General features: G+C 38.0%; 1 protein-coding gene across 1 annotated transcript in view; it reads right to left on the bottom strand.

Annotated features, from left to right (window-relative positions):
- Positions 1 to 3534, bottom strand: part of LOC107606758 — a 4598-nt gene extending 1064 nt beyond the window's left edge. The window contains exons 1-9 of the mRNA XM_021107710.1: positions 2754 to 3534; positions 2496 to 2633; positions 1921 to 2112; positions 1052 to 1189; positions 835 to 956; positions 554 to 686; positions 299 to 428; positions 83 to 162; positions 1 to 8 (exon numbers count right to left, since the gene is read on the bottom strand). The exon at positions 1 to 8 is cut by the window's left edge and continues 148 nt beyond it. Of these exons, the coding sequence (XP_020963369.1) occupies positions 1 to 8; positions 83 to 162; positions 299 to 428; positions 554 to 686; positions 835 to 956; positions 1052 to 1189; positions 1921 to 2112; positions 2496 to 2633; positions 2754 to 3293 (1481 nt within the window). The 5' untranslated portion in view covers positions 3294 to 3534. The remainder of the gene's footprint in view (positions 9 to 82; positions 163 to 298; positions 429 to 553; positions 687 to 834; positions 957 to 1051; positions 1190 to 1920; positions 2113 to 2495; positions 2634 to 2753) is intronic.

The raw sequence follows: 11368 nt of genomic DNA, 5'->3' as shown, positions 1-11368 counted from the left end.
CCTAAAGACTAATATAGGGAAGGAAACAAATGAAAAATTCAACATCGAAAAAAGAAATGGAATATTATTCTGTTGTGCTCACCCATTGCTTGTAACATTCAGGGTTCTGAGCCAAGCACCACATAACAATGTCACTTGCCTCCTTTGATAGGTCAGAATTGGCTGTAAGAGAATAAACCATCTTAGCTTTCACACTAAAAGGAAAACACCAACTCCTTGAACTCTTCAGTAGATACTGAAGACAGCATGCAAAAGAAAAGCAACACACACTATACAATCTACATTAACTGGGCATTACCTTCTCCAGCAGCTTTAATTGCAAAGCTTAATATCTGCTGCGCAAGTTGCTTTGTTGCTTTGCTTCCAGGCGATCCCGCCAGGGCTACCTCCTTTAATGTTGGATAAACAGCTGCAAATCTCTCAGTGGCCTTAAATAGATATACGAGGAAAAGAGAAAATAACGGATGAGTAACTAAAGATTGCAATCCACATCATTAGATGAATTACAAGATTTAATCCCCAAAAAAGAAAAGAAAAATAGAGGAACTTCTACTTTGACCCGGGCTGAAGGAGGAGGGAAAGTGATTCTCAATAGAGTGTCAAGAGCTGATGGCGGCACAACGCGCTCCCCCTTTCTGACAGCCCCATTTAGCAAGATAGGACGAGCTTTAGGATATGCAATAATTCTGTTCAGAAAAGAAATACAACAGAGCAAATTCATAAAAAAATAAAAAAATAAAACAAAGAAATAAAATAAAAAAAGAAAAGGATCAGCGATCAATTCTGCACCTCTTACATGAAGAATTAGGGAAAATAGATAAAAAGATTCCTAACCTTTCAACCAACTGCAAAATCAAGTCTCTCGACTGCGGATTACAACTGGATTTGCCGCAGAGCATAGGTAAGAGAAGAGAGACCCACAAGTACAACCCTACAACTAAATCTCCTTGAGAAGCCTAGACAAATTATTATCAGGTTAAAAATCCATAAAAAAATAATTCATATTTTCGGATGTGGCAAGAAGGTGCTAAGTCATGTTGAAAACAGTCACCTGAGCTATCACCCAAATAATGAGAGGAAGTTTATCCTGACCTTGATATTTTTGACTCTCCTTCATTATTGGCAATAAACTAATCATGACATCAGGTTTTCGTCGAATTATCATCGCTAAAGCCACAAATATGGCAACCTGTAGTTCAAATGATATACCATGTTAACATCAAACAGAGGTTAATCATATGTTGTATAAGTCATATGTGGACAATAAGCATAAAGCAATACAAGGTTTTTGACTGGTATTTCCATAACTATATTTAATTAGGGGACAATGTTCTAACTATCAATAAGTAGTAAAAAAGTATTCGAAGTATGCTTAAAGAAGTGACACTACAGATGACCAGATAAGGACATATACCCTTTCCGAAATATCATAGCGGTGAGAGACTAAGAGTACATTTTTTTCACATTGAACAGGGCTATAATTACAGAAAATCAAACCTAAAATTATCAAGAATTGAGGATCAGACTCTCATACACTACTGTCCAAGGAGGCATGTATTTCCACCAGTCCACTAACATCCGAACTTGGTTCTAGCCTGATAGGATAAATTAAACCCCCCCCCCAAATTTTCATGTAGTTTTTACAAGCTAATCATGCATTAGTAACTCTTGATAACAAAACTATGGGTGTTTGTGAGTTTTTGTTTTGAAGGTGAAGGAAGGCAAGAGCTTGAAGTGTAAAGTCTTTTTTACTTCTCAAACCCTTACCTTACATCCCTTCTCCAAAACTCTAAACTTGCAAACCTTGTAAAAACACTCTAAGGAACCACATGAAAGATTTTCAAGATCTGAGCCTAAAAAATTAGTCAAAACCAATAAATAAACAAAGACAAACATAAAAATTCTGCTGCAGTATGGTACCTGAGATTTTGCCGAAGGTTGCTGCTGGACTACCTTTTTATTTCCCTTAACAACACCCTGATGAATTGTAAGGTCTGCAAGAATGCTGTCCAACGACCATAGCACAAAGGACCCAAGTGCTTCGGATGATCGATGGCCAATCCATTCAGTTGATAATTTATAAATATCCTCCGAGATATGTGAAAGAGGGATCTATGGGGAAACGCAAATAAGAAACACTTAAAACAATTAGTTAACAGAATTGCTACTATCTAAGCAACAAAAGATGATGCTGACCATAAAATAGAGCACCAGAGACCTAACAGATCAATCATTGAAAAAAATCTGATAAGTCACGGGAATCAACCTTTTCAAAAAGCAATTTAAAATGTCAAAATAAATAAATCAATCAAAACATTCCCTTCCAAACCAAAGCAAACAAGCAATACTTGCACTTCACAGTTGCAAACATTAGGTGAGAGAACAAAGCGAAATCCAACAAAAAGCTTACATCTATCACCTTCTAATCATAAGCCGAATAAAGCCTTTTGTTTCTTTTCTTTCGTTATAGGAAGGGGGGAAAAAAGACAACTTACATCAACAATCTTTACAACTGGAGATTCTTTGAAAGTCTTAAACCATGGGAATTGAGCTCCTCCAACAGATGAGAAGGCGCGGCCAAAATAATCAGCAAATCGCATCAACAAAATGTCTTCCTGAGATTCATATGAAGCCTGCACCACCAAAACACACGCACATTCAAATTTCCACAAATCACAATTCAGATCAATCTCAAACTTGAAATCAGAAGCAATCTCAAAAAATCAAAACCGAAATTGAGTTTCAAAACTCACCGTGATCTCAGCGAGAAACGCGGCAAGATCATCAGCATTGATCGTTGAAGATGCCTCTGACACCGTCACCTTTGGCTTCTTCGGCTTCTTTTGTTTCACCTTCTTCGCCTGAGAAGAGCCATTCAGAGCACCTCCCTGGTCGGCATCGCCACCGTCATCGTCCTCATCATCATCGGAATGCCGCAGCGATCTCTGCGGAGCAGCATCGGACGAGGCATTATCGCCGGCGATCTGAGCCTCAGCGATCCGGCGTCGACGCTCCTCGGAGTGGCGCTCAACGGAGCTGAAGACAGAATCAGAAGCTGCAGCAGAGGAGGAAGAGGCGGCGGCACCGTCAAGATCGGCGGTTACAGACTGCTTAGAGGATTTGTTCCGGTTCCGTTTGTTATAGGAAACCGTTTGCCATTGGTTGTTCAGCTGCGGCGGGGGTACATAATTAAACGTTGCTCTTCTTCTGTGAGCTTGATCTTCTTCCTCTTGCTCCCTGAGAATAGCTTCTATTAGTGCTGCGTTAAGTGAATTCTCTTCTTCTGTTTCCATCTTGTTTTATTCAGAATTGGAGTTATGTTGTTTCAGAGATAGAGAGTGTTGGATTGTTGTGATGAGTAAGGTCGTGTTTGGCTTATGACTTATGAGATTCAGAAGTGATGACAGAGGAACATGGAGACAGAGCAGAGGGAGCACTAGGGAGTGTGGGTGAAAGGACACGTGGGGGTTTTTTTCGTCTTCTTCTTCACTTTGACATCGATCCCTTCTTGAATTACGAGAATAGCATTTTATCCGTTTCCTTTCGAGGAAAAAATAATTAAGAGAGTAACCAGCTGCCAATTTAAATTGGATATTTTCATACTTAAATTTTAATAATATTTTTATAAGATAAGTTAGTATCTTTTAAGATAACGGAAAGATGAATTATCATTAATTGCAAAAGATAAAAATTCATTTCGTATTGTTGGATAACTTTACGTGGTTGTTAAAGAAATTTTTTTAGTTTTTGCCAATTTTTTTTCGTATTTCGGTAGTTGAATTTTCTTGTTCTGTTTCTTTTTAACTGTGATCTTCTCTATCTTCGCCTCATCCTAGTTTCAGAGATGCCAGAAAATAGCATTTTTGGGCGACGTAAACCAGCATTTGGATTTTGGTTCATGCATCATTCATTCTGGTTACGAATTTCTTTTTCAGGAAAGTAATTAATTACAAGATTTTGCAACGCCAACGCGTTTGCAAATCTCAGTTTGGTTATATATGGATATAAGTTACTACCAAAAAGATAAAAATAAAAAATTGTGGTTTTAAAAAAAAAGGAAATACAAAATTAATTTACATTCAATAGATTTTGACATTCTGTTTTATTATTGAATAACTTTTTAAGTTTTTATAAAAATTAATTTCTTTTTTCAAAAGAAGAAAAGTTAGGGCTTCTAAAAAATACTTCTCCTATACTTTTATTGATTTTGATTTTGTTAAATAAAGAAGCACTTAAGGAGATTTTTTATTTAAATAAAATTTTGATGTGAATTACCAATTTAAACCGAAATAGAAAAATGATATATTTGTGTTTTACGACGATTCTATACATTGTGGTACGAGATATGTATAATTTTGGGCAGAAAATATGGCTAATAAAGAAAAGGGAAAAAAAAAAGTGGTGACAATTTGATTTATATCAATTTAAAAAATAAAATCAATCTTATCTAAAAGATAAAATATATTACGATTTGTATTACATTAATTTAATTTTATTTTTAAAATTGAATTAAAATAAAATTGAATTAACTAATTTAAATCGAACCGATCTAATCCAATCTTATCAAACTTTATCTTTTAAATAGATTGATAATCAATCTAAACCTTGGTATGACTTTTCCTCTATTTTTTTCATACATGCTAATATCTTGTTGGCCAGAGAAACTATACATATAGGATACCATCAAGATATGTTCAAGTTAAATTGCACGATCCCTCGTTGTACTATGAACTTTGATAGGTGTAACTTTGTCATTTAATGCAACCAGATTATTCACAAAACACACTATATAAATTTATCTACTACTGTTTAAATTGCTAAATCATATATTCATTTTATTTAAATAAAAATATCTATGTGTTAGCCAAAAGAAAAGCCCTTATAATAAACCACCTGAACATTCTAAAAAGTTGCGCTTCATTGAGTATTTGACCAATAGAGTTTCTTAATAATGTGTTTTAGATCTGATTAATGTGCATCCAGCAAATAAGTCAACGATAATAATACTTGTATTTTTAGTTAGGGACAAAGAGGCACTTGAATGATTTTTGACGCTGATAAAATGATAAATAATTTTTGTTATTAATAAAATAACTCTAAAAAATTTAAAATTTGACAAAAATATCTAAATATAAAAGCATGACATCATATTAAACGAAAAAGGCTAATCTAACAATTGGAAAGAATTTCAGTGAAGACAGTAAAGAATTTCAATAATATTTTCGGTAAAGAAAAAAACTTGCACATGCGACAATGATATTTTCACATCTCGTTCTTTCTCAGTCTCGCATCCCAACTTTTGTTCGTGGGGAGCACCCAGCCGATATTAAACACTAAGATGGCACGTGGCTAAAGAGAGGTGGCGGGTGGGAGAGTAGGATTAGACATGGAGTCAGAGGTAACGGGTGGCAGAGTTGGACTATAGATGGAGTCGGAGGTGACGTTGATGGTAGGTGGTCGAGGAGGAGGAGGAGTCGTAGACTTGAAGTACCATTGCCAGTAGCCGATCACTAACACCAAGAAGACGCCAACAACTACACATAGCGCGACAACCATAGGTATAATAATCACCCTTAGATCCATTTCAAAGGAGTTAAAGGGAGAGGAAGAAGGGGATGCATTTTAAAGGGAGAGAGAGGAAGAAATAATACATATATACCATGAAGTATGAAATTATACAATTATATAACCTTAATTATTAACAAAAAAAATAAAAATTAATTTAACTTTTATCGTCTAAAATGAATTACAACATAACTTTTATTTTATATGAAAAGAAAGACTAAAGTTGGTGTTGGATCTTCCCCACTTATTTCTAAGAAAATTCCAAACAAATAAACAATAATCTCCTTTCACTACGGACTATAATAAATTTCATAAACAATGTAATTTTAAGTAATCAATACCACAGATAATCTTTTAAATCGGAGTAGAGGTGGAGTCAGAGGCGGCGAGTGGCTGAGTTGGATTAAAGGTGTAGTCGGAGGTGGCAGGTGACTGAGTAGGATTAGAAGTGGAGTCAGAGATATCATTGATGGTGGGTGGTTGAGGAGGAGGAGTAGTAGACTTGAATGACCAACATAGGAGTTGGAGCACCCAGCCGATCCTGAACGCCAAGGTGATGCGTGGCTGAGAAAGGTGGCTAGTGGCTGAGTAGGATTAGAGGTGAAATTAGAGTGGTAGGTGACGGAGTAGGATTAGAGGTGTCGTTAGAGGTGGCAGGTGGCTAAGTAGGATTTGTGGTAGAGTCAGAGGTGGCGGGTAGCTGAATAAGATTAGAGGTGGAGTCGGAGGAGTCGTTGATGGTGGGTGGTTGAAAAAGAGGAGTAGATTTGAACAACCAATGCAGGAGCTGGAGCTGGAGCACCCAATCGATCATGAACGCCAACATGGCGTGTCGCTGAGGAGAGGTGGTAGGTGGCGGAGTAGGATTATAGGTGGAATTAGAGGTAGTGAGTGGCTGAGTAGGATTAGAGGTGGAGTCGGAGGTGGCGGGTGGCTGAATAGGATTAGAGGTGGGGTCATAGGTGTTGTTGATAGTGGGTGGTTGAGGAGGAGGAGTAGACTTGAACAACCAATGCAGGAGCTGGAGCACCCAGCCGATCCTAAACGCCAAGGTGGCATATGACTGAGGAAAGGTGGCAGGTCGCGGGTGATGGAGTAGGATTATAGGTGTCGTCGGAGGTGGCGAATGGCTAAGTAGGATTAGAGATTGAGTTAGAGGTATCGTTGATGTTGGGTAGTTGAGGAGAAAGAGGAGTAAACTTGAATAACCAACACAGGAGCTGGAGCACCCTGCCGATATTGATCGCCAAAGTGGCTTGTGGCTGAAGAGAGGTGGCAGGTAGCAGAGTAGGATTAGAGGTGGAGTCAGAGATAACGGGTGGCTGAGTAGGATTAGTGGTGAAGTCGGAGGTGGTGTTGATAGTGGATGGTTGATGTGTAGGAGGAGTTGTAGACTTGGAGTACCAACGCCAGCAGCCAATCACCAACACCAAGAAGACGCCAACAACCACATATAGCGCGATAACCATGGGTATAATAATCACCTTTGGATCTATTTCAAGGGAGTTAAAGGGATAGGAAGAGGGGGACGCCATTTCAAAAGGAGAGAGAGGAAGAAATAATACAATTAATATATATATATATAAAGTATGAAATTATACCATTATTTAACCTTAATTATTAAAAAAACAAAAATTAATTTAACCTTCATCGTCTAAAATGAATTACCACATAGCTTTTACTTTATTTGGAAGGAAAGATTGGTGTTGGTGTTGGGTTCACCCCACTTGTTCTTAAGAAAGTTCCAAACAAATAAACAAAAATTTTTCTTCACCACGAACTATCATAAAACTCCCGGCCCTGATATTGATTGATTAGAGTATTGATAAAGGAACGAAGAAAACAACATAGAGTAGCTGGAACCATGTTGACCTTTTTTGGGAAAGATAAACTATGATTTATGATAGTATTTCTAATGTTATATGTTCGTACCATGTTTGATCAACTTATTCATATAATGAAAACTTGAAAAGTTATATTCTCTGTGTAAGGTTTGTTTTATAGTGGTGAGAAGGTTTCAGTCTGGTTGTAAGTTATAATTTGATTTTGTTTTTATCTACTAATTTAGTCACGAGTTATCACTTATTACTACTAATGTTTTGAAAATCGGACTGAATCGGCTAGTTCAACCGGGTTAACCAGAAACTAACTTTTTGTCCGGTTCAATTCTTATATAAAATCGATCTATAAAAAACCGATGAAAAATGGACCAACCCGACGGTAAATTGATGAACCATTTAAATATATGATTTATTCGGTTTAGATCTAAAAAAAGTTTTTATACACAAACAAATTTCTAATTTCAAAATTTTCAAACCCTAATAACAGTTACAGAAACAAATAGATCAAACCTAAAATAGATCTTCTTTTGAAATTAGCTTTTTTTTTCCTCTCCAATAATTCAAGTCATTCACATCAATTCTTATAAAAGAGCATGAGAAACACAACCATACAATCCAAAGAACAAAAGAAAGTATACAACAACAACTCAACAATAAACAAACAACTATGAAATCAATAAACCTTGAATCTAAAGCAAAAAATCTTCCAATAAAACTCCCACATAACAGAACATAGCAAGCAGCCTATGACGCAGACTTTCAAACCCCAGCTTTAGGCTTTCTTTCCTGTCTTCTCTGTCGGGGTCCCTGTTGGTTTGGTTCGACTATCGTATTTCTGCTCACTTGTCTATCCCATCTTCTACCTGTATCTGCTTTATCGCCGCCTCTAGTTCATCATTATCATCTACGCAGATGCGACGTGAAGGAGTCTTGAAAACAGGTATGAGAAGCAAAATAAAGGGGAAAGAGAATGATGAGAAATAACAAAAGAGAAAGTGATGGACTGATGAGAGACAATGGAGAAAGAAAATGGAGTCAATAGCTATTTCTGACCATGAAAGATTTAAATGTTGACAAAATTGACCATGAAAATTAAAACTAAAGTTATACCCATACAAGATAAGTGTTGTTCGACAAAAATAATGAATCATTAAATTTTTATTAATAATTTTGTAAATACCCCTCTCCTACCCTAAATCAATTCATCCCCTGTCTCTCCCTGCGACCCACTACTGCAGCCGCCACCCCTGCTGCAGCTGCCACCATCCTCGACAAACTCAAATCGGAGCGTAATCCCGACAAACTCTTCCACTTCTTCAACGCCAATGCTACCTCTTCCACCTTTTCAACGCCACCGTGGTACATCAGGCAGCAGGCCATGTACTTGCCATGGAAAGGGTTCGAAAAAGCAATTGATAGGTGACGGGTGAGTGGTGAAGCAAGCGGCCATAGGAATGATATATCTGGAGAAGCACTCTGCATTCCATGGAGCATACAGCAGCAACCCCATAAACATATTCATACACATGCTCTTCATGTCGCCCATCCTATTCACTATATAAATACTCCTCTATTTCATACCATCATTTTTCTCCTTCTCCTGCACCTCACTCCCTCCCCCTTTCCTCCTCAACTAAAGCTTCCTCTTCACCACCATTTACGCCTCACTCGAAATCAAAGCTGGCTCTCTCGCGCCGTTTCCCACTTTCCTCTCCTCTTTCCTCACCAACTACCTCAGATTCTCCCTTCCCTGGAAGGTAGCCCCTTTGTGTTTTTCATCTTGTTAATGCTAATTGATTTTCTACCTTCAGATTGTGTTGGCTTCTTTTTGTTGGTCACGGCGTCTTTGAGGTGAAGGCAAAGATTGAAGCCGAATGCAAGCAATGGCAAGACAAGAAACAAAAGAAACTTTCTAATGGCATTGACGTTAAGGAGATGGAAGAGCTTGTCGAGATTGCGCTCCGATTTGAGTCTGTCGAAGGCGGTGACAGTTACAGATGCAGGGGCAGCTGCGACATGGGTGGCGGCTGCAGCAATAGATCACAGGGAGAGAAAGGGGATGAATTCATTTAGGGTAGGGGAGGGGTATTGGTGCACGAAATTGTGATCTCAATGGCGCCAACAACTTGGTACGCACAATTGTAATATCACTCTTCTTCACAACTTCGCACAACTAACCAGCAAGTGCACTGGGTCGTCCAAGTAATAAACCTTACGTGAGTAAGGGTCGATCCCACGGAGATTGTCGGCTTGAAGCAAGTTATGGTCACCTTGTAAATCTCAGTCAGGCGGATTCAAATGGTTATAGAGTTTTAATAATTAAAAGATAAATAAGACGTAAAATAGGATAGAGATACTTATGTAATTCATTGGTGAGAATTTCAGATAAGCGTATGGAGATGCTTAGTTCCTTCTGAATCTCCGCTTTCCTACTGCTTTCATCCAATCCTTCATACTCCTTTCCATGCAAGCTGTATATTGGGCATCAGCATTGTCAATGGCTACATCCCATCCTCTCAGTGAAAATGGTCCAAAATGCGCTGTCACCGCATGGCTAATCATCTGTCGGTTCTCGATCATACTGGAATAGGATTTAGTAATCCTTTAGTGTCTGTCACTACGCCCAGCACTCGCGAGTTTGAAGCTTGCCACAGCCATCCCTTCCCAGATCCTACTCGGAATACCACAGACAAAGTTTTGACTTTTCGGATCTCAAGAATGGCCGCCAATAATTCTAGCCTATACCACGAAGACTCTGATCATAAATCAGGAGGCTAAGAGATATGCATTCAAGCTTGCTTTCATGTAGAACGGAAGTGTTTGTCAGACACGCGTTCATAAGTGAGAATGGTGATGAGCGTCACATAATCATCACATTCATCATGTTCTTGTGTGCGAATAAATATCTTAGAGAAGAAATAGGCTTGAGTTGAATAGAAAAACAATAGTACTTTGCATTAATTCATGAGGAACAGCAGAGCTCCACACCTTAACCTATGGTGTGTAGAAACTCTACCGTTGAAAAATACATAAGTGAAAATAGGGTAGACATGGCCGAGTGGCCAGCCTCCCATGGAGGTCTCAGAACGTAAAAGTTACATAATGTGTTCCAGAGATTCCTAACACAATAGTAAAAAGTTCTATTTATACTAAACTAGTTACTAGGGTTACAGAAATAAGTAAATGATGCAGAAATCCACTTCCGGGCCCACTTGGTGTGTGCTTGGGCTGAGCATTGAAGCTTTCACGTGTAGAGGTCTTCCTTGGAGTTAAACTCCAGTTTGTAACTTGTTTCTGGCGTTTAACTCTGCTTTGCAACCTGTTTTTGGCGTTTAACGCCAGAATAGGGCAGAGAGCTGGCGTTGAACGCTATTTTGCGTCATCTAAACTTGGGAAAAGTATGGACTATTATATATTGCTGGAAAGCCCTGGATGTCTAATTTCCAACGCAATTGAGAGCGCGCTATTTGGACTCCTGTAGCTCCAGAAAATCCACTTTGAGTGCAGGGAGGTCAGAATCCAACAACATCTGCAGTCCTTCTTCAGCCTCTAAATATGATTTTTGCTCAAGTCCCTCAATTTCAGCCAGAAATTACCTGAAATCACAGAAAAACACACAAACTCATAGTAAAGTCCAGAAATGTGAATTTTATTTAAAAACTAATAAAAATATACTAAAAACTAACTAAATCATACTAAAAACTATATAAAAACAATGCCAAAAAGCGTATAAATTATCCGCTCATCACAACACCAAACTTAAATTGTTGCTTGTTCCCAAGCAACTGAAAATCAAATAGGATAAAAAGAAGAGAATATACTATAAATTTCAAACTATCAATGAAACTTAGCTCCAATCAGATGAGCGGGACTAGTAGCTTTTTGCCTCTGAACAGTTTTGGCATCTCACTTTATCCCTTGAAGTTCAAAATGATTGGCATCTATAGGAACTCAGAATTCAG

Source organism: Arachis ipaensis, chromosome B07 (assembly GCF_000816755.2).
Source record: "Arachis ipaensis cultivar K30076 chromosome B07, Araip1.1, whole genome shotgun sequence".
Lineage (NCBI taxonomy): Eukaryota > Viridiplantae > Streptophyta > Magnoliopsida > Fabales > Fabaceae > Arachis > Arachis ipaensis.
Note: the sequence above shows the minus strand (reverse complement) of the source record. Positions and strands in the feature narration are given on the sequence as shown.